Source organism: Haliotis cracherodii, unplaced genomic scaffold (assembly GCF_022045235.1).
Source record: "Haliotis cracherodii isolate W230 unplaced genomic scaffold, xgHalCrac1.p SCAF_3, whole genome shotgun sequence".
Classification (NCBI taxonomy): Eukaryota; Metazoa; Mollusca; class Gastropoda; order Lepetellida; family Haliotidae; genus Haliotis; species Haliotis cracherodii.
Window position 1 is genome coordinate 42,143,775 of NW_027266286.1, and position 24,935 is coordinate 42,168,709.

General features: G+C 38.4%; 1 protein-coding gene across 1 annotated transcript; it reads right to left on the bottom strand.

Moving 5' to 3' along the window:
- Positions 1-9,249: 9,249 nt before the first annotated feature.
- On the bottom strand, positions 9,250-21,622 carry LOC139474790 (beta-porphyranase A-like). Its single transcript, XM_071257916.1, has 5 exons — positions 21,614-21,622; positions 19,016-19,258; positions 17,677-17,815; positions 16,800-16,972; positions 9,250-10,563 (listed from the first exon to the last, which is right to left on the bottom strand). The coding sequence occupies exons 1-5, from the start codon at positions 21,620-21,622 to the stop codon at positions 9,250-9,252; spliced, it is 1,878 nt and encodes a 625-aa protein (XP_071114017.1).
- Positions 21,623-24,935: the final 3,313 nt, after the last annotated feature.

The window sequence follows — 24,935 nt, forward strand, 5'->3', positions numbered from 1 at the left end:
GCAGAATTGAAATGATGTACTGGTGAGCGAGACCTTTTATAGTTAGAATTCATGGAAATCACCTCTTGTCGTGACACTGCAATTCTATAAATGTGTATACATGATAAGGAATTGCACTGTCATTTAGGTGTGGTGATAGAGTAGCCAATATTTGCAAGTTACTTTGTCTCCCTACAACGTCTGTCGTACGAGGAGTTGTATGTATGTTCACAGTTACTGAAATGCCAATTCCTAAGAAGAGGATACTCATTTTTGTCTGTGAAATCCAACTAATATTTGAAAATACCAACGATGACGATTTTGAACCTTTAATGTGTTTCTGAGATATGCTGTGTTCCCGAAGCTCCAAAGGCTTGCAGAAGGAACAAATAGAGCCACAATGCTTTGTACCTCACCTGAAATATGAAAACAATATTTGTGTGAGTGAGTGAGTTGGGTTTAACGCCGCTTTAACAGTATTCCAGTTATATCGCGGCGTGTCAGCTTAATATGGAAGGAAAGCCCGAAGTGATGCAGGTCTTAGACGTTTACCACTTCGGTGAAACACTAGGGCACGGGTATGGTGCTGATCGGGGCGAGACGGGATTCAAACCCACAATCATAAGTTTCTGGCGTGCCCAAGGGACGCAACCCAGCGAATCTCGGCGCCTTAGAAGACTGTGCCACCCATGCCCCGAAACAATATTTGATGACGTTTCAACCTTAATATGGTGCGTAAAAGAAAGATTGGTGCAATCGCTTCTGGGAAAAAGACACAAATCTGAAAAAAACCACACATAGGCCCCGAGTAAAACTTATGATGCCTTGAATAAGTCTAAATCTTCCTGTGGTCATTATTATTACCAAGGTTCAGCTTTCTAGGCTTTGTGGTTCTGACGAAAAAAATTGAAATAGTTTAAATGATATAAAATATAGGATGTCCTGAGTACAAAGAACATTCATAACTAATTGAATCTGCATAAGCCAAGCAGTTTCAGAGGTAAAAAGCAAGCTAAAACTGCAAAAGTCAGTGTCGGCGATACTGGCGGTCACAGGGTCATGTGATATAAAATATAGGATGTCCTGAGTACAAAGAACGTGCATAACAAATTGAATCTGCATAAGTCAAGCAGTTTCAGAGGTAATAGCATGCTAAAACTGCAAAAGTCAGTGTCGGCGATACTGGCGGTCACAGGGTCATGTACCATATAAAAAGTCCGTTACAGAGAAGATTTTCTCTTTGTGGGACTGTATTAGATCCATTACTCTTGACTCGACGGCCGAAGAAGTCCGTGTTAAGGCTCTAACCAAGGGGTATGTGAACATGGGCCAAATTGGTCGCCGTGCATGGACTTTTTGGCTTGACAGCTTGACGTTGCATGTCTATTTTCTACTTTACCACAAGGTTAGTATGGTGAACGTAGGGTGGAATACAAACCATTTCTCTTTAAAGTATAGTTTTGTTTCAATGGCAACTTAATGCAAAACTTCCTCTTTGCTATTGTTCCCCTGGGTATGCAGAAAATCCGATGAAAAATTCCTAGTGTGTGATAGGATCTGCTGTTAACATTATCGTACCCATCGACTTAATTTGCCCATTACATCATTTTTACTTTGGTGACCCAAACTATTGTATTTGCTGTGAATGTCAAAAGTGATAAACCCTACATCATAATACCAGATGTACAAAACTTCAATACCCTTTGGAAAAGTGGTGGATTCGTCATGGCCATATATATATATATCATTTTAGAGACACAATAGTTGGGATCATTCAGATCATGCAGACTGCCAGCTTTATACACATCGAAGATGCAGGAAAACTGTGTGCACGGTGTAAAAGCAACATAGCAGAGATAATTATGGCACAGTTTCAGCGTCACAGGCCTTGTAGTTTCAGGGATGTTGAACATGTAGTACATTTAGAGACGCGGGCGTATGCGAAGGTCAAAGGGTGTCGCTTTGTAAAAAAAATGATCCCCCCTGTCATACAAACTTGTGGAGAGTCGATCTGAATATTTATGCATACATAGAATAGATTAGAATACGTAGATTTATGAAGCAGTCTCACTGATCTCCTTTATTTCCGGTTCAGGTGGGTAAATCAGTAGAAAGGAATTCATTCATTGATGGTTATTGAACGATATACGATCATTGACACCTGAAGCTTAAGTTAAACGTCTTGGCCAAATTACCATGTTTGACTTTGCCAATCCGTGCAGAAACTGATTCATATGCATTTGGAATTTTAATTTATATGCATAAAGAAATAGATCCTCAAGAAGGGGGCACGATTGGTATCCATGGGGATGCCTACTTCTTGCCTACATGTCTGACCCCGCAATGTTACATAGATGTTATCAATGAGGAAGTGCAGCATTTCACATATTATTTCTCAGTAAACTTCAGATGACATTTGCTTTCATTTGTGACAAATTGACCTGAAGATAGATATGTAACTTTATCATATAATGGGTAGGTTTCTCGGCAGGATAAAGCCAACGGATGAAAACGATATCCGTTGGGGTCATATGCGGATAGAGATGCAAATATCAAAGGTCAAGTAGGGACTACTTTCAGTGTTTATAAACAAACATGGCGTCGCACTTGTCATTCGACGATCGAGTCAGAATTAACCATCGTGAATCTGGATAAACTACAGGGAAAATTGATACAATTATTTTTAAAAACCAGTCTTATATACTGAAAGTCAGTGTCGAACTGCGACGTAACTAAGGCATCTTATAGGTTTTGGCAACTTTGGAGATATAAATTTGGAAACAATTTTGCGAGGGCACTAGGCCTAGCAAAGCGGGATCAGAAGCCATATATGTGCTTGTAGACCTCTGCGGCTTGAAAACTTTTCCACAAATAAAAATAGTTCGGTTTAGGCGAAAGATATATGAATTGTTACCTTGTTTCGTTTTGGCGCTGTGTATACATCTGACTACACTTCTTAACGTTATGACAGAACAGGCCGACTGTGAACAATCACTGGCCGTGATGTCTCATAGACTAGGGTTAGAGTAGCTTCCCTTTGACAAAGGGCAGTTACTCTAGCGGACAGACAGATGGATTGTCGCGAAAGGCAAGTAAAAACAATTGTTGTTTTGCGTATATGTTGCTTCGCCACTGTATAAGAAACAGATTTCAGTTGGAACTATATTGGCTACTGTCACTGTCCGACTGACACATCACCTACCCTGTGACGTAATAAATATTAATGCGCGCATTCCAGGAAAACTCGCAATGTTTAGGTAATGTTTGTGAGTGAGGGGAAGCGATTTTCAAGCACAGAATTGAAGAATGACATTATATGATAAAGAGGTTATCACGCTTGTGTGTTTAGGGATGGTAAATATCCTGTATTAGGAATAAACACTATGTATTTAGCTCGCCAAGGCTCGCTAAATACAATGTTTATTCCTAATGCAGGATATTTACCATCCCCAAAACAAACTCGCGTGATAACCTCTTTTTATCATATAATGGGTTGGTTTCTCAGCAAGATAAGCAAGTATGGAATATGATCAGAAAAAACAGAAGGCAGACGATCCCCGAACAGGCATCTGCTTTATGATCTGTGAAAAGCGTAAAAGAAGTGGAATAAGTCTAAAGAAACCCAGAAGAAAGTTCGCTTAAAACATATCTACAGAGGTAAACGGAAATGCCTTGACACACAGGTGCAGAGAGCAAAACGTGGTTTTCAACGTAACGCTTTGTCGGACTTAGAACACCTGTGTGAAAGACACCCTGGAGAGTTTTGGGAAATTGGTAAAATTGGTGTAGGCTGTGACAGAAAGAAAGAAAGAAAGAAAGAAAGTAATTCCCACGGAGGTGAAACAACAGGAACGGTTCCATCAGTGGGAAGGCTGACATTGTGCTGGGTAAATGAAGATACATTAGTTTGGACGGTGACGTCATTTAGTGTGACATAGATGAGGATAGTGATAGTGATCTGAACTTACATGTACCTTTAACCATGGAAGAGGTGAGGTATGTGCTAGGGCTACTAAAAAGGGCCAGTCGCCAGGCCTGGATGATGTACATATACCTGTGGAAGTGATCCAGAGGACCCAAGAAATCCCTCAGCATACAGAGGAATTACACTTGCGTGCGCATGTTATAAACTTTACCATAGACTGAGCACTTATGAAAAATCAAACTCCTGTCTCCGTGACAAACACAACGGCTTCGGGAAAGGCAGAGTTGCGTCCCTTGGGCACGCCAGAAACCTAGATTGTGGGTTCGAATCCCGGTTCGCCCCGATTATGTTTCTAGGTTCGTCAGCACCATACCCGTGCTCGTGGGTTTCACCAAAGTGATAAAGACCTGCATCACTTCCTGCTTTCCTCCTACATTAAGCTGACACGCCGTGATATAACTGGAATACTGTTAAAAGCGGCGTTAAACCCAACTCACTTATTCACTTAAAATTTAGAAGAATTCTGTCATGTAGACCCAGGATTTAATGGACTTTGTGATAAGCAAATACAACTGCTTTTATATATGGTGCAATGTTTTATGTTCTCCGATTGCCAAAATATGCCATAACATTTCACATTAAATGAAATCTATGTAAATGTAAATAGAATATCTAGCTGTCCAGTGAACTATTATATCACATATCATTACAATTATATATAATGGACAATGTCCATATTAATTTCATAGAACATATACAACTGAAGTCCAAAGAGTTTTCAGGTCATCAACGACGATCCTAATTTGTGCTGCTGTGACCGCTTTGGCATGACCCCAGTGCTTGTATATGCATAGTAACTGTCAGTCCACTGCAGTTTGGTGGCACATTGAGGATAAACCGGTTTATTTGGGTACCCAAACAGAGTGTTTGTCATGAAAAGCTTGTTACAGTTTGTTAACTGTTATTTTAACATCACGATGTCAAGAGGCTGTTTCACACATTCAACAATGAATACAATGGTGTTATGCTTAAACACCCTGATTACTTTTTATATATCTAGTCATTCATGGATTACTTTGTGAATGTAAATAAATCGTTGTTGGGTGGAGCTTCACATCTAAACATACAGAGAAAACCAACTCAACAGCAGGAGAGTTACATAGTTACACACTCGGTCCACTTTCCCAATGTTGTGCCAGCAGTCGGTTTCAAAGGGAGAGTTATGGTTATTAATTAACTGATGTTGAGTTGTTCCGCCATGGCTACAATGCCATCATATCGAACATTTTTACCCCCTGAAACCATCAGCATGTCATTCTCATAACCACTGTTGATGTTGTCTACATACCCGGAAAACAGTTCCTGTTGTCTGGTGACGTTCCTCAGATGGTTGGGGTCTGGGTAGCCACTACGACTTGGGTCCTCTGGTCACTACAGTCAATATGCTTATTAGATTAGTAAAATTGTATTCCACTTAGTGCCATTTTGTGAACATTCGTCAATGCATATTAGCATGGACATTTACTCTCAGTCTAAAACCTGACATGTGGCGTCAGGAATAAGACTTTCCTGAGTTTTATCTGAATATTAAAGGGTATTGGGGTAATGGTTAGATTACACTATCACCATATCTTGCTTTCAAATTGATGTCAAATATAGCTCAGAACAAAACTAATGACAGCTGTCATTTGCAAGTACCATTCAGTATTGGTTGATCTCACGTCTTGGATGGGATGACCGATATTCCTGTGCCCACAATCAGTTTGAAGGCTTCTGCAGTTGCGAATATGGGACATCGATCAATACCATTGTCCTTGTTCCTCCTATAGCTTTCATAGCGAGCGGGTCTTCCCTGTGCCAGCCATTGAGGGTGGACCGTCACAACTGTGTCACTGTATACACCGACTAGACCGGACAAAGACGTGTGTCCAGTTCGTTTTTTTTAAAACAAATATCCTGTTTAATGAGTGAGTGAGTTGGGTTTAACGCCGCTTTTAACATCCTGTTTAATGAAATTATTTATTTACAATACGCTGATATGGGTTCATTTCATTGATGAAAACTATTTACGATGAACCATAAAACACGCTGCCATCATTGTCGTACAAATGTATATGATTTAATATGATTCAAATCATATCATCCATACAGTTGTACAGATGTCCATAATCAATTACAAGTTATTGTAAGTATTTTGTGCATGTCATACTTTACAATACTAGGAGTCTTTAATATTGCATTGCGACGCCTCAATGATTCTCTCTTTGTTCACTAGCTTGTTTTAAAAAAATCCCAGTAAAACCTGTAAACCTAAGCAGTATAGTCTATGCCAAACGGGTTGTTAAATGGCAAAGACTCGGGTTCTATTCCCCACAATGTGTGAATCTCCTTTTCCGGTGTCCCCCGCCGTGATATTGCTGGAATATTGCGAAAACCAATATTGCGGCGTACAACCATACTCACTCACTCACTGTGCCAAACGACATTCAGCCTGGCATGAATATATACAAACAAAAGGAATACTCACGAGATGGTTCAGGTTCAGATGGACATCTCTACCCTTCACACTACGATCGAGTCTTTATAGTTAGATTTCATAAAAGATTATCGGTGACCTTTGACAGTACCGTTTTATCAATATTTGTAAATGATGATAACATGCCTCAGTATGTAGGTGTGGTGATTGGGTTGACACTGAAAAGCCAGTTCGTGATTTATGGTTTTACTCATTTCACTGTCACATGAATGTCTAAACTGATATTGCAAAAACACCTACGCGGACTAGTGTGTTTTCAGACCACCCTTACTGTTTGATTCAGATGGACTATTTTCCTGAAGATCCAAAGCAAACTTATCGGTGAACTTGACAGTACAGTTTTATAAATGTAACAAATCTATAATGGCTAGTGTCCTTTAAGGGTCCGTTTTTAAGTGTACGTTAATGATATAGTTGATGGTATTGATAGTAATATTCGCCTTTTTGCTGATGATACCTCTGTATTTATAATGGTAGAAGATCCAAATACCACTGCAAATGTTCTCAATAATGACCTAGACAATGTCTCTCAGTGGGGTGAAAAATGGCAAACCCAGAAACTATTCAGTTCTCACTGAAGAAATTTCCTGGTAATGATCCCAGTTTTCAAATAAAAGGAATTGATAGGAAGTGGATATGCATAAGCACTTAGGAATAATCAGGCTACACTATTGCTTATTGAATGTCCATATTGATATTATTGTCAGAAAAGTTAGTCCTGAGGTGAAATGTTTCGGTAGTCTCAAATATCGCTTGCCAATCCTTAGAGATTATGTACAAGTCTTTGATTATTGCTCTCATTGTACGAATGAACAAGAAATGACAGTTGAAATTTTACATTTAGAGGCATTAAGGACGATTTGCGGAGCAACAAGAGGTACACGTCACAATAAGTTGTATGCTGTGACGAGTTTCCTACCACTCGCCCAAAGTCGACAAAATGTAAAAGAAACACTTTTCCAAAAAATGATCACACCTTAGACCTAATACCCGGAATTGTCTCTGCTGAGTGTAGCTATAGATTGAGAGACTATGAGATTGAGATATTTTCAAACTATGAGATATCGGACAAATTATTATTGTAATCGTTTTTACCAGATGCTGTTTAGCGCTGGTGCCATTTGCCTGATGACGTTATAAGTCCAGAAACCGTTGGTGATTTTAAGTGTTTTTTAACACAGAATAAAAATACCAACTTTGTATATTGTCAAATTGTACATTCTTGCCTCAGATTTGGTTGTGGTGATCAACACATTTCTGACAATGCAGCTTCTTGTTGAAGATACATATATGAAAATGTATCACATTGTTTCTTCTCATGTCATATTTATAATACTCTAAGAAATGATTCACTCGTCTACTCTGAGGGAAGTGATCTTAACACTATGTTTTATGGTAATGCTAATTTTACCAAAAAACTCTACTAATTTAGATATCTTAAAATAAGAACATTCATACATACTTCTATCCAAAAGGTTTAAACTAACGTGAGACTATAAATCCCACATATGTATTAATCTTCTACTCGTTACAACAAACTGTTGTCCATGACCACTTACCTTTGTTAAACGTTTTTTCGTTATCATCATGTTTTAGTTTGTTCAATACCCACATTTAAGAATGAAATTCTTTATTTCCTCGAGATGTCATTCCGAAGAGTACAATGAAAATATATTCAGTTACACGCGGTTAACACAATAAAAAAAGGTATAACATATTTACAGTTCCACACAGCTTATCAAATTCAAATACCTATACAAAGACAGATATCCATCAAAAGATGCTTGAGTTTGAATTGTAGTATGATAGTTTCCCAGGTGTGTTGATCCGCTTTCTAAAGGACAAACAGAGCCAAAAGCTTCCTGATTTATGAATAAAAAAATTGATGCCGTTTCATCCTTATTGCGGTGATAGCAATCTATAGTTTTTAACGTCACCCCTGTATTATTGAATCCACCTCTCGTGTATATGATCAAGTTTCCAATCATCTTTCTGCCAAAAATAAATAAATAGAATGACAATATAAATTAAGCGAATTTCAATACTTGTTGGTGACTCTTAATCTTTGACAAAGCCTCGCAGACACAACGATAGAGATCAATAACATCTATAAACAACAAATGTGTACATTTCCAATAAGACGTTTTAATTATAATGGTTTTAAGTCTTAAAGAGTTAGAGACCATCTTAGTAGTCTTGTGGACAGATCACCTATATAGTGGAAGGTCTGTGGTTCGATTCCCTTGCCGGGTCATACCAAAAGACGTTAAAGAAATGGTATATATTATTTCACTGCCTGGTGCTCGGCATTTTGGGGTAAAACAAGGATTCGTGCAGTACACGTTGACTTTGGTATCGATGTTAAAGTGTGGCATGGCATCTCAGTGGGCCAGCTCTATATAACTGACTGTATTTTTCAAAATATGCAGCATATTCAGTAAACGCTTTAATTTCCTTGCTGCGTCATAGTGCTGAGTACGGCTTTACACAACAACCAAACAATCATAGAATGCAACGCACTAGTCAATCGGAGCTATATACCCTTTTACAGCCATGAAATCAATTACCAGTTTTTTTCTTGGACAATGAAAGTCGTTTTCAAGATACATTATATGTACATTATGGACAATTAACCTAAATTAATTATTAAGGACATATTGCTCAATATATAGCCTCCAAGCTCAGGACAACACCTGCTTTTCTTAATAATTAATTTGGTTATGACCTGGGAAGATAGAAACAATGAAATATTAATGGAATTTGTTTAATGCTGTCAAATTTGAGGAATTTGTCAGATATGTTATCATTATTATGACTTCAAATCAGAAGGGACCAGCTTGGCTGTGACAAGAGCAACTGAAGAAACATGTCCCGCTGTCATGTTGTTAGAGAAGTGAATCTGTACTTGGTTAGCCCCGGTGACAAACAGGGAACTTGGCACAGCAAACTCCCAGACCTCCCAAAAGGTGGTACTCTCAATCATGTTGGCATCATACAGCTTATAGAACGATTCAAGGCGGTGGAGGTTGAAGGTTAGATATGATACACTATTTGTTTCATTGATCGGCCAACTGGCAGAAACTCTCAATCTGGCACTTTGATATTGATCATTTGGTAGAGATATTACTGTTAAGGCGACATTTCCCTTGATTGGTATAAGTGTATCAGCTCCGTAGTATGTGGTTTCGTTGAGAGTGACTGAAGGCAGTTGGTGTGAAGGTGTTTTAAATGTAAAGTGGCATGTTGCTTCAGGCGGAAGTTCGACTATTCCTTGGCTCTTCTGGATGTCGAAGGGTTCATTAAAGGTAATGACTGGGTACCATTCGTCCTTGATGGTGATACAAGTAGCTTCCCCAGTGGTTGGCTTGATCCAGTCGTCTTCAAAGTCTAGCTTGACGGATTTTGACTTCTGAGAATAGCTATGCAAGAGAACAACCGTTTCATTATTCAATGGGCTGGACATTGCTAACGGCGATACAGTTCGTTCCTGTTCATCATACTGGCTGGTAGTTCTGATAAAGTAGTATCCTGACGCGAATTTGTACCAAAATTTGAAGACGTCGACCATACGTGTGGCGTTCCCTTTACGAGTGAAAAGTGACCAGTTGAGACTATCATGTCCTGGATATTTTTCATTGGCTAAAAGAAACACCACTGTTCTGTCAATGTATTCCCTGAGACCTAGTTGGGTAAATCTGTGGGCATTGGCTTGGTATATTGTTGAAAAATCTACTATACCTGATGGAGCATATTTGTCAATTCCCTCCACGCGTCCACGACCATATTCACTGATAACAAGAGGGATAATTTTTCCGGTCTTCTGTGAGGCATAGCTTTCAACCAGGTCAACAAATGCTACCAGACGTGCTTCATTCATACCAGCAAACTTGTGAGATTTCCCCGAAACAGTAAGTGAGTTGTACGAATGAAAGGAAAACACATCTAAATAGTCTAGAGTGATGTCCATGAAATTGGCCACTTTTTTCCAGTCGGTAAAGTTGTTTCTATCCGAATTTCTGGCAAAACCGTCAAGTGTAGGACCAGCAACTTTGACGTTAAACTTTGTATGGAGTTTCTCCGCGACTGATTTGTGGAACATGGCGGCAGTCGTGAGGTTCAAAATGTTGAGTGAGTGAGTGAGTGAGGTAATGCTTTACGTCACATCGGCAATATTTCAGCCATATCGTGACGAGAAATTAGACATGAAATATACATATATTTAAACTTTATAAAAATCTGTCATCGAAGGACAGTATGAGAACTAGAATATCACAGAAAAGATTTAAAACTAGTTGCGGAAGATTTAAAATCATGAAGTATTAAGGAACAACACAATATAAAAATGGGCTAGAGATCGTCAGTAACTAAAGGGAGATCACCACACCAGGGACCATGGGGACTTACAGTACCTTTGCTTCCTGCATGGACCCCGGCAGGATTTACACCACCCCTTCAGTCACTGGCGATTATATGCAAGTTTAGCCATGGAATAAAACTAACAAAGATGCTACGATTTAAAAGTCTGGTATGCAGAAAAATACTACGAATGGTGTGGTGGGACTTACATACCCTCTTAGGGGGACAATAATTTTACGCTACTTCAACCCCCCTCGAAGGTACAGCCACTCACAATCTAAGTTATTTATTAGCACTACCAATTTATAAAATAATATATTAAGCACATCAAAATTTATGGACAAGTTCTATTTCTTTTAAAAAACTTAATATTTAATGAGAAGTTACATCATTAAAAAGGTCCTTAACTGTTTTGACACTGAAATATTTATCCCTTGTGATGGAAAAATCAATACAGTCAAGCAGGACATGCTTGACTGTGATTCTTTCATCACAAGGGATACAAAACGGAGGATCCTCACCTTTTAATAAATATTCATTTGTGTATCTGCTGTGGCCAATACGACATCGTCGCATAATGACCTCTTCAAATCTGGACTGACATCCCAAGAAGGTATATCCGATATTTGGTTTAATTTCATGTAATTTATTGATACCTACTTGGGCGTCCCACTTCTGTTGCATAAGATCTCGGATGTAAGATCGAATCAAGGGTTTAAAATCAGTGTATGGGATCAGAAGTGGTGTCACAGATTTGTTGAGGGCTGCTTTAGCAGCAGCATCGGCCATTGTGTTACCTTTGATACCAACATGGCTTGGTAACCAACAAAAGACGATGTCATATTGGCCAGTAGCAAGATCATTAAATAACTCAAGAATTTGGATTAAAAGTGGATGTTTTGAAGACATATTTTTAATTGCCTGAAGGCATGAAAGAGAATCTGAAAACAGTATAAATTGGTTATGTTTAGATTGATTACCGATATATTTAAGTGCTGTAAAAATGGCGTTTGCTTCTGCAGTGAATATTGAACTGTTATCAGGTAAACGTGAAGAGATTGTTCTGGATCCAATGACAGTGGCACTAGCAGCAGCGCCACCATCCTTGGATCCATCTGTAAATATGGATTTATAAGTGTCATAATTGTTTCTTAGTTGATGGTATTCTTGTTGGTATATTAATTGGTTAGTATCGGATTTCTTAAGTTTGGTTAATGTCAGGTCTACCTCTGGCTTTACCATTTGCCAAGGAGGAGATGAGAAAAGTTGAGTAGGAGCTATATCTTGGAGTTTGATATTCGAAGCTGATATTGCAGATTTTATTCTAATTCCGAGTGGTGGAGTGAGTGCTGATTTCTTATTGTAAAGATCTTCGTAGAGAGGATGGAATATACATTCAAAAGCTGGATTTGACGGATTAGAATATAATTTAGTGATGTATTGTAAAGATAGTTTCAGACGGCGTTGTTTAAGAGAAGGCTCATCTGCTTCTATATAGAGACTGTGAATGGGAGACGTTCTAAAAGCTCCAAGGCAAAGCCTCAGGCCTTGATGATGGATGGTATCCAGTTTTTTTAAATTACTTTTGCAGGCTCCACCATAGATGATGGAGCCATAATCAAGTTTGGAACGAATTAGTGACCTGTATAAGTGTAAGAGGGTTGTTTGATCCCCTCCCCACTTTGAATTAGAAACTACTTTCAATAGATCGAGTGCCTTCAGGCATTTAGCTTTTAGGTATTTAATATGCGGGAGGAAAGTTAAGTGATGATCAAAAATAAGTCCCAAGAACTTGGCTTCCTTAACAACTTTGATAGGGGCGCCATTCAGAAATAGTTCAGGGTCCTTATGCGGTTTATATTTTCGGCAGAAATGTATGCAATTAGTTTTTGATTTGGAAAATTTAAACCCGTTTTCTAGACACCACTTGTTAATTTTATTAAGACATAATTGTAATTGCCTTTCAATTGTATTCATATTTTTACCCCGGCAAGATAGATTAAAATCATCCACAAAAAGTGATCCATCAACTGAATCATTTAAAACTTTTGACAAACTGTTAATTTTTATACTGAATAAAGTGACAGACAAAATACTGCCTTGTGGGACACCCTGATCCTGATTATAATGATCAGACAGGGTTGTACCCACTCGGACTTGAAATTGCCTGTCTGTTAAAAACTGGGATATAAAATGAGGCAGACGGCCTCGTAATCCAAAATCATGAAGATCTTTTAAAATACCATGTTTCCATGTTGTATCGTAAGCTTTTTCTAAATCAAAAAAGATCGATACAGCATGTTGTCTATTTACAATGGAATTTTTAATGAACGATTCTAAACGCACTAAATGATCGATAGTACTTCTGTTCTTCCGGAAACCACATTGTATATTGGTAATAAGATTATTTGTTTCCAAGTACCACACTAATCGATTATTTACCATGCGTTCCAACGTTTTACAAACACAGCTAGTTAGTGAGATAGGTCGGTAATTTGATGGATCAGAATGATCCCGCCCAGGCTTGGGTATTGGTATAACAATGGCATTATGCCATGAAGGTGGAAACGTCCCAGATGTCCAAATGTCATCAAATATAGTCAACAAAGTTTCAAGGCATAATTCGGGCAAGTGTTTCAGTAGCTGATAATGAATATTATCAGCGCCTGCTGCTGTATCATGAGCTTGCCCTAAGGCAGTATATAGCTCATGTAGTGAAAATACCTCATTGTAATCTTCACCATTATCAGATGTAAAATTTACTTTTTTCTTTTCCTGTTGGAGCTGATATTTTTGAAATTCAGGAACGTAATTTGATGAAGACGAATGTTGAGATAGCGTTTTCCCAAGGCTATTGGCAATATCAGACTTATTCGTTAACAAAGTATCGCCATCCTTTAGATGGTTTACTGTAGAATTTGATCCCTTGCCTTTGATCTTTTTGATCATGTGCCATACCTTGGACATGGGGGTACGAGAGTTAATTTTTGAGACATAATTCTGCCAGGATTGACGTTTATTTTGTTTGAATAGACGTCTCGCCTTAGCATTTGAAATTTTGACGATGTTAAAGTTATGGACAGTGGGATGTTTACGGAAGTATTTCTCCGCCTTCTTACGACATTTCCTAGCGTGTTTGCAAGTGTCATCAAACCACGGTTTACGAAGACGTGGGTTGATCGAGGACTTAGGTATTGATTCATCAGCAATTTCATTCAGTAGATCTGAGAACAACTGAATCGGGTCAGTAAGATTCTGAAAAGACGTAGGTAGTAATTTATCTTTGCATAAAGATTGAAATAAAAGCCAATCAGCCTTCACAAAATTCCATCGAGGTGAAGGTGGATCATCAGCGGGATTAATTGGTTTAAGCACCGTGGGGAAATGGTCACTCCCACATAGGTCATCATGGACGGACCATGAGAATTCATTCAACAAAACTGAATCCGTCAAAGACAGATCTAATGATGAATACGTACCAGTTGCAGGGTGTAAGTAGGTGTCCGAGTCATCGTTAAAGATACAGAGGTCATTATCAGAAACAAAATCCTCAATGACTTTACCCTTTTGATTAATGATAGAACCTCCCCATAAAGGATTATGACCATTTAGATCACCCATGATGAGACAGGGCTTTGGGAGCTGGTCGTACAGTTTTTGTAGATCATTACGCTGAAGATTTGAAGATGGAGGAATGTATAAGGAGCAAAGTGTGAAGGCAATATGCAGTGTAAGTCTAACTGCAACTGCTTGCAAATTCGTGTCAAGCGGAACAGGACTGTGAACAACGCCCCGACGCACCAACATAGAAGCACCTCCAGTAGCTTTATCTCCCGGAGGAGAAAAAGAATGATAGGAACTATACTGCCTTAATTCAAATTTATCTGTATTTTTTAAGTACGTCTCTTGTAAACAAATTGCTGATGGAATAAAATCTGTTGTTAATAACTGTAGTTCATTAAAGTTGTGCCTAAGCCCTCTGCAATTCCATTGAATTAGACTAGTGTGATTCATGGTGGTTCAATGGGAGAACGCTCACGTGAATGTGAAGATGAGTCACCACTATTGTTGTGGTGTGAAGATGGGGTAACATCCATCTCAAGAGGCTCGAAAAAGTTATGAACATCTACAGATGTTTCAGTGACAGTGGGAATCTTTGTTGTAATTTTTTTACTTTGTTTTTTCTTTTGTTTTTTCGCCATTTCCGTGGAAGGTTTGTTTGGAGCTGACATTACAGAAGATGGTATTTCCGGAGTTGGTGGTGATGGGGTCACAGCCAGCGGCACAACTGGAGATGCTGAAGATATATCACATGGACTGACGGACTGATGTGTCTGACTCTCGGCTGTTGTAGTCAGAGGCACCGGATGGTCAGAGTATGTCCAAGTCAAGTCAGTTTGACATTCAATAGATCTACTGGATGAAGGGCGAGAGACCGTAGCAGCAGCAGCAGCAGCAGCATAGGATTGTTTTGAGGAAGGCGTCCGGCTATCAAAGAGTTTTTTAGCATCAAGGTAAGAAACATTGTTTTGACATTTGATAGTCAAAATATCTTTTTCACGTTTCCAAAAAGGACAGGATTTGGATGACGCTACATGTTGACCCGTACAATTTATACATTTGAGGTCTGCTGTACAATCCAAACCGTCATGATTGCTACCACAACGGTGACAAACAGTAGGACGAGTGCATGATTTGGAGCCGTGTCCAAATTTTTGACATTTGTAACATCGGAGTGGATTGGGGACATACACCTCCACTCCGATGTTAAAATAGCCTGCCTTTATAGACTGGGGAATAGTTGAAAGAGAAAAAGTGAACAAATATGTATTTGTTGGAACAATGTTCTCCCCATCCTTTCTAGTGAAACGCTTCACCGACGTGACGCTTTGTCCTTTTAGTTCCTCAAGAATATCTTCTTCAGACATTTCTGCCAGACAACGTGCTCTGTCGCGGATGATCCCCCGACTCGAATTTAAAGTTCGGTGTTCAGAGACAACAACTTGAGTGTTTGCAAAGATGGTACATTGCAAAAGATTAATAGCCTGCTGTCTCCGTGCACACTCTACCAAAAGAGAGCCGCTCCTGAGACGTGAAACATTCTTTACCTCACCACAAATACCTTCAATGGCTTTACATATGGCAAAAGGGTTTATTTTTAATGGTTGTTCATTTCGTGCTTCGACTACAAGAAACCGAGCCCAAGAATTTGATTTTTGTGAAGGAGAAACATCTTCATCAGCCGAGAAAATCTCAGCTTCTAGACGTCTTTTCTTGTCATAACGGTTCGAACCAGATTGATTGTGAGCCATGATGAAAGTAAATTATTCAGCACCCCTGCTCCCCACCCACCATGGAGTGCTACAAAGAGCGATGTTTTCTTGCACCGGATCTCCAACATGCAAACATCAGGGATACAGAGGTGGTATACTCCAGTAAGAACAACATGAATAGCTGTATTTGTCTATCAAATAAAATGTCAGGCTGGTTCGGCCCATGGCAAGAAATTGAAGACATACAGAACTCAGAGGTCGAAAGTACCAGATTGGCCCATGAGCCACCGCCTTCTGGCGTAAGACTCTAGGCAATGTTTTCAATCCAAAAGTGAGAATTAATTCAAGTAATGCATGGCCAAGTCCAAAATATACATTAAAATACAACACAGGTGTGCATACACAATATTACGCACAGGGCCTGGCGTGACCAGCCGATTGATAAGACCGGGCCCATCTTACCACCCGTCTAGGCGAAGTAAGGGTCGAAGTAGTGTGTTGGGCAAAGGAACACAGTTCCAGGAACCAGTGCCCTCAACTACCAGACTCCCGTCCTCCGCCGACACAGGGACGCAACCCACGGCAAACAGGTTGCCCATTTTAGTCGCCTCATACGACCAGCAATGGGAGGCTGTGGAAATATTCTGCCCCGGTTCCACACGGGGGAAGAGCTATTAGCGTTACCCAGCACTCACCACGGGGAGGTTGCTCTTCACGAGTGCCTCAAAATGTTGAATTTTGGGTCCGGTTCATTAATGGGTTCAATGTAGGGTGGCATCTGTCCTTCGGTGAAGTCGTTAACGCCTTGCACCATCAACATCACCAACTCTGCAGCAGCATCGACGTTGTTGGGGAACTGACCTTCATGTTCAGACTGGTTCATCCAGTTCGGCCAGTTTAGAGCTAAAATTAATAATACAACGGAACAGGACACTGATTGATGAATGAAATATCTCAGTTTCTTCTTCTGAATCACGTCTGTCAGTTTTATGATGCTTATTCCTTCTTAAAAATATATTTTTCCTCCACGAATCATTATCAAGAAAAAATAAATGAGTCCCCTATGCTTTTCGACCGTCTTGTCTCTTATTGTCTCTAGTTTTGCGAAGCACCTAATTTTGGCAATAAATGGTATAAATCATTGGAGAGTATTGTGTAAGTTAACTTCATTAAACAGTTCCTTTTTACACCTAACGGTGTTAATATTGCATGTTTTAATTCGAAATTTTATGTAATGTCCTTTCTCAACAACATTTACTACAAATATATCATATCTCGCCCGGACAAATAGTGCAATATTCATTTGATGTTTTGAAACAAATTTTAATGAAACAGTTATGTGCAACGTTGTATCCTGGTATAATTTGATAACTAAAATTACATGTAGCATTGTAAGTTTAATGCGTTTGGGTTAGAGTAAAACTTAACTATACATTTATTCGTTTCCAAAGTTGAAGTGCTTCACAATTCCCCAACAATGATGCACTATTCGTTCTCAACAAGACCAAAGAATTCCTTACAATACTGTGGAAAAATGTTTTGCGTATTGGACTGTTTTAATCATTGTATTTTTCTATCTTTTCCTCAGTGCATAAATACTGTCGTACCTCTCGAACTCATGATCACGTCGTTTTCGTAACCACTGTTTATGTTAGCAAGGTACAAGGAAAACAGTTCCTTCTGCTTGGTGGCATTCTTCAAGTAGTTGGGATCTGGATAGCCACTTCTGTTGGGGTCCTCTGGCCACTGAATTTAATATTCCATCAAGAAAACAGTTAGGAGAGAAACATAATGTGTCTTCCAATTTGAAGATGTTATAGAGTATTTACACCTTCAAATAACATTTATCATAATTTTTTGAGCATCGTGTACACATTACCATCCGCACATCTTTAAAACATGAAATCTACAACATTAAAAATACAACAGCAGTCTATTTCTAAGTATATGCAATGTGCGAATGGTATGGTGTCAATGCTTCCACGACGAATTTTCCCTTCTTGAAAGGAGAAGGAAACAAATAATGATAGCGGTATTGTAAGTCGGATGCTCAGTGCCACATTTTCCAAAATCGGATTATGATACCCATCAACAAAGTATCCATTCACTGTGTGAAAAGTTCCGAAGTTCGGGGTTCAAATCCCATTTAACAATGTTTTTCAACCAATCAGATTGCAGCACATGCTCCCATGCTTTCTTTTACAATGTATAAATTAATTTCAGCAAAATAGCTGAAATCATGAGATGCAGAACTCCTTACTATGTTTAGTGGTTGTGAAGAGACTGCAGTTGTTTAAGAAGTTAAAAGACTTCATGGATAGACATTGACTGTTTAAATTACTAAGACGACCGAAAACAATTAACGTTTACACTGTATTCTCATTTCAAACTATTGTGTCATTAACCTTTTGTTCAATATTACTCAAAAAGAAAAGAAAAGCAAAACGGATATTTTTTGCCATAAGTAGGTAAGGTGGTAATTAAGGCAACATATGCCTGAACTGTCAACATATTATGAGAAGAGATAACCATGTGAAATGAATAGATTCCATAACTGTATAATTCTCACGGGATCATCAACATGTTCATGTTCAACAGGTAAGTAAGTGGTATCTGGTATTAAGTATAATATAATAACACATCTTGGAAAAGATTGTAATATAGCCCATTGTTATTTCAGCGCCCGCCGTCAGTTCGAATGCTCCGACAATTGGGAATAGTATATTCACTTTTATTATCACTGCTAAGGCCTCAATATAATGAAATTATCACCATAATTTGCTTTCTCTCAACAGTATTTCTCGTTGTTGAAAATTAATTTATACCAATACATTGTCTCACTGATTTGCTTTCAACTTGATAGTGCCAAATATATCTTTGAACAATACTAGTGACAACTTTCAATATTAAGTAATATATTCAGTATTATTCAAAGGTTGATCTTACGTCTTGGAAAAGGCGATCATTATAATCTCTGTTATTCCAGCGTCCACTATCAGTCCGAATGCTCCGGCAGTTTTGAATGAGGGATGTGCTATCCAGACCATTGTGTTTGTTCCACCTGTTACTGTCATAGCGAGCACTACCTCCCTGTGCCAACCATTGAGGGTGGATCGTTACCGTCGCCTCACTGTATAGACCATCTATTGACAGGCTCAAAGTGAAACAGACCAGTGTCCATTTCATTTTCTGTGCAATGTAAAGTGAAGGTTTAATCAAATGAGCACTGGATTGTGACCTTAACGAAAACGACATATCTGACTATATTGATATAATGTCAATGAAGCAACAGATACATACAGTTGTTCAAATGATCAAGTATTATCGCAAGTAAAACATAAACCCAGACGAAAGAGACGTAATGATATTACAGGTATTTTTGTGGATAACAACTTTCCTATTATTTGCACCAACGTTTCAGGGCTACATCCTGTCTCATCATCAAATAGTATTTGTGTGTGAGATATTATAAACATGCATACATGCTAATTTGTGTATTCCGGGTAGACTACTGTTCAAAGATAATGTATACGCTTTAACACATTGCACCTGAAGACGTCGGGAAACGTGTTACAATATTTGACAATTTGTTGGTTCAGACTCAAAACCCTGCATGTCTTCATATTCTTCCAACATTTAAATTGTTTTTAAAAATAACCATGGACGTAGAGTACATGTTAATGATATTGTAAAGAACAAGCTTCCCAAAAAGATGCAAAAATTATGAGTGCAGCCCTTATTTAGAAACCGTAGAGACAGGAAATTAAGATCCTGATCGGAAACTAATTCATGACACATCCGGAACGTGAGCTGCAACGAATTATTTATTAAAAAAAACACATAAGCAACTCACGTGTATGAAAAAGAGACAGAAAATAGTGGTGCTTTGGGGTCCCAATAGACACACCATCTATTCAAGTATTGCCTTTTCATAATGTCAACTGCCTGTCGATTATTTCATTTGATTCCTTTTGCCAGGAGTTGTCGGATTTTAAGCCACGCTATTAATTCTTGATACGACCCAAGCTGTTTGACCCCACATTCATATGGCAACACGGATGTCTCTATACTCACATTAAGCATTTCCCAAATCTACCTGGGTATCAACACACTGCCTTCTTACAAGGTTCTGTCGACACTCAATAGCTGCGTGGCGACCAGTTTTATACATTGTCATGATATCTTCTTATCGTATCTGGTCAAGAATTTGAACGTGCGTTCCTTTGGACCAGATGGTTGTTTCAGTCAGTTTTCGACTTACCTTATCGCTACATATACTCCCCTTAAAAAGAAACACATATGCCGTTTTCAATAGATTCTTTCTGTGGCGTTTACAAACTTTAACGGATAGTTTTTTGCATGGTTTCATACAGCATGACAGAAGCAAAGCCTAGTAGCATGTGTATTCGCCATTGTTAAGGACTTCACGACACTTCCTGCTTAACAAACCAAGAAACCTGCGGATAATACAGTGTGTAATGGCAGCTCATACTTCTCACTTGCCAAAACAATTAATATGCTTATAAGATTGGTAGAATTGTATTCCACATAGTGTGTCAATGCATATGATCAAGGACACTTACAGTTAACCTAAATAGCAGACATAAGGTGGCGTCAAGAACTGATATATTCCCTATGTTCGTCAATGGTAAAGATGCACCACTAAAATATCGAAATGTTTAAATTACGAACATTTAAGAATTCAATTTATTCTCATTTCAAATATTCATTGTTGTCAGTTCATTATTCAGATACACATGAAGTAACACGTCTGTAATGTACTTTAAATATTTTTTGTGAAACGGGATGTGGGGGCAGTAAAGACATACATTGAATTAATTGAATTTGTTTTTTTGATATTGATGAATCTGAGCTTGATCTAAATAGCAAAGGGTCACTGAATTCGTGAAATGGTTGTATTAAATGAATATATACCATTAAATAACCATTATGACTTTTCAATTTAATACTGTCAAATATCTCATTGTTTATTAGATCTCACGTCTTGGAAGAGACGATCATTATTATCAATTACAACCCTTACTGTTCACATTTGTTATATTGACCTTATAAATGAGATTAAAATTCAATACTTCACTCTCTGCGTTACGAAAATTCGCAAAGAATGCCTTGCTAATGGTGTTTCTTGTCTCACTGCTCGGAATACCCAAAATATCAGTCATTTGTACTTTTTTTGTAAACTATATGAAAAACATTTTTAATATGTATGATTATTTTATTGAAATGTGAGCATGACATTCTTATAACACACCCATACATTTCGTCATTATATCTGCATCTCCAAAAATTGTTCACTTGCTTTTGATATTACTATGTGATATAACATTATAAGAGTCCTATTCAAAAATCATAATTAAGCACTTATGGCTTTTGTCAGTTTCTATCTGCCCCGACCACAGCTACCGCCAACGCCAACGTTTACGCCCCCGCCGCATTTTGTTTTGAGAATAAGTTGTCAACATCAAGGTATATGATTATGATATATCATATATGCGACATATAGGTCTGGGGAATTCGTTTGACGCATGGCATGTTGAGGTCAAGGTCAAGGTCACTGAAATGTCACTCACATGCTTAAACATCGTTAGTAACTTTCCGAGTGAGCCGTTAGTTCAAATGTGACAAAATGTTGTATATTTCATCTCTACACTAAGGTTGCGAGCCAAGTCACTTTTGACGGAAATCGGTCTGATGCTCAATGTCCGTCAATGTACGTAGTTCCTGGCATGATTATGGAAATGGTTTATCAGGATCAAGGTTATGATCAATTGATGAAACACCAAATAACATGAATTTAAATGGTTTTTCAGAAATATGTGAACAAACCTTTTAGATGCAGCTGTCTAAGAATATATTGGCAGTAGTTATGGTCATTGTTAATTTTGCAAATCAACCGTGTGAGAGTCACCGTTTGAACACTAGGTTTTGCAGTTTCAACTTTTGACATTTTTTATCATTACTGACTCTATTTTCCAAAACAAATACTATATTAAAATTGTTTTTCAAAAATACAATAATTGCATTTCTTTATATACAGAGCTTTTAGATCGATTTAGATAAACGAACACCAGCAATTGCAAATGCAACACCTGGTGTACCGCAGCGTGACTATTCTGTCTCAAAAGTGGCGCGATAGTGGCGTGAAATTCGTGCAATAGTGCCGTGAAATTGTCCCGAAAGTGGCGCGAAGTGCCGCGATCTTGTCAAATGTTATCGCGAAAATGGCGCGAAAGTGTCTCGAAAGTGGCGCCATAGTTTCGCGATAATGTCTCAACTGGCGCGATAAATCTGCGTTAGTTTCGCAATAGTGGCGAGAAAGTTTCGCGAAAATAGGTGAAGTTACTTTTGAAATGTAGTGCATGAACCCAAGGGGTAACGGCTGGTGTTTATTTGCCCACAATTATATGATATCCTTGTATTGAAAGTTATGCATTATGTTTGGAAAACCTGTTTAGAAATACACATGTACTATTTGATTTTTGGAAATAAACTAATTACACAATCACAACACTGAGGGTTGATGATGCAATTTGGTGTTACATTTGCAACTGTTAGTGGTCATTTGTCCCAAATAATCTGATATATCTGTGTATGCAATTGAGATTTTGGGAAGCCTGTTTCAAAATAACATGTGTTTAATAAAGAAACTAGGTATCATTCATTTCAGGAGTTAACACTAAGGGTTGATAGTGTAACCCCAAATGTCCAAATGGTGACACTAGAGGTTACATTTCCACCTGTCAGTGTTCATTCGCCAGAAATGATCTAATATCTGCCTTTAGAAAGTTGTGCAAGTGTGTTTTTGAACAGCTGTTAAAATAATAATTACTTCGATTAAAAGTGCAGAGAAAGACATGTTTTATTAAGCCTGAAGGCAAGAAAGAGCATCTGAAAAAAACTATGAATTGTTTATGTTTAGTTTGGCTGTTGATATATGTTAGTGCTGTTAAAATAGCATTTGCTTCTTCTGTGCAAATAGAACAGTTATCAGGTAATGTGGATGAGATAGTCCTGCATCCAATGACAGTGGCGCTGGCAACAACGTCACCATCCATGGATCATATTTAAATATAGATTTGTAAGTATAGTATGTCCTTCGTAATTCATTATATTCTTGTTGATAAACTATTGTATTTGTGTCAGATTTCTTCAGTTCAGCTAATGTTAGGTCCACCTCTGTCTTCGCGGGATTGGATTTACTAGAACGTAATTTAGAGATATACTGAAATTTAATGTGACGTTCTTCAATGTCAGCTTCCACATACAGACTGTAAATAGACGATGTTCTAGAGGCTCCAAGGCAGAGCCTCAGGCTTTCATGATGAACAGTTGTTTAATCACGAAGAACACAATGGCCGGTGCTAGTGCAAAAGCGGCTCTCAACAAATCTGTGATACCACATTTATTTCATAGAGTGATTGGAAACATGTAATTGGGTGTCGAGATCGGACGCAAAAGAAGTGGGACACCCAAGTAGGTATCTTTAAATAACATGAAATTAAACCAAATATCAGTTACCCCTACTTGGGCTGTCAGTCCAGATTTGAAGAGGTCATTATGCGACGATGTCGTATTAGCCACAACACATATACCCATGAATATATTTTGAAAGGTGAAGATCCTCCGTTTTGTATCCCTTGTGATGAATGAATCGCAGGCTAACATGTCCTGCTTGACTGCATTGATTTTTCCATCACAAGAGAACAATATTGCAGTGTAAAAACAGTCAAATACCTTTTCAGTCATGTACACTATCATTTAATATTGTGCTTTTTAAACGAAATAGAATTAATTCATAACTTTGTATGTACAAAGTGTTTTAATTATATATTGGCAGTGCTAATTAATAACTCAGATTGCTGGTGGCTGTAACCTCGGGCGGAGTTGAAGTAACAATAAAGTATTGTCCCCCCTAAGAGGGCATGTATGTTCAACATTCATTCAACATTATGCATGCCAGACTTTTAAATGTAGTATTTTCGTCATTTTAATCTTTGGCTTAACTGGTAAACTATCGCCAGTGACTGAAGGTTGATGTATATCCTGCCGGGGTCCATGCAGGAAGCAAAGGTACTGTAAGTCTCCATGGTCCCTAATATTGTGGACCGGTGAAAATCCAGGGTAGAATAGGTCTTCAGCAACCCATGCTTGCCATATTGGCGACTATGCTTGTCGTAAGAGGCAACCAACGCGATCGAGTGGTAAGGCTCGCTGACTTGGTTGGTGCATGTCATCCACCCAATTGCGCGGATCGATGCTCATAATATTAATCACTGGATTGTCTGGTCCAGATTTGTTAATTTACAGACAGCCGTCATATAGCTGGAATATTGCTGAGTGCGGCGTTAAAAAACCAACCAACCAACCAACTCTAGTATGCTGATCTCCCTTTAATTACTGACGATCTCTAGCCCATTTTTATATTGTGTTGTTAACTAATGATGCTTCTTATGACAAGCTTAGGTTACTATGTCCTAAGAATATCAATAACCTGTTGAATCAAGCAAATAAACGTGCCAATACTCCCATAGAGTATTACACAAGATCACCCGTGTCTTCAATACACCTGCTTCTTATCAGGCTTGCCCCACAAACTCGTCATGCGTTGGCCAATATTATTATTTTTCAACATATTTTCTTATCATGTTTGTCTGACATAAAATCGGATGATGGTCACGTGCGTTTCTTTTGTCCTTGATCCTGGTTAGTGTCTTGCTGGACTAGTTGTCAGATTGCCTATTTTATTATCATCGCGCTTTTTTAAAAGGCAAAGATCCTCCAATAAAAATAACGCGCACGTACAGACCAACCTGTCTCCTTTCATAACGAGGAGGGGTTAGGGGTG

Excerpts from the sequence above, each read along its gene's own strand:
- LOC139474790 (XM_071257916.1), bottom strand. Across the intron at positions 17,816-19,015 it reads ATGATCGCCTTTTCCAAGAC|TGGCCAGAGGACCCCAACAG; the intron begins GTAAGATCAACC and ends TATTAAATTCAG. Across the intron at positions 10,564-16,799 it reads AACCGGACCCAAAATTCAAC|ATTTTGAACCTCACGACTGC; the intron begins ATTTTGAGGCAC and ends CACTCACTCAAC.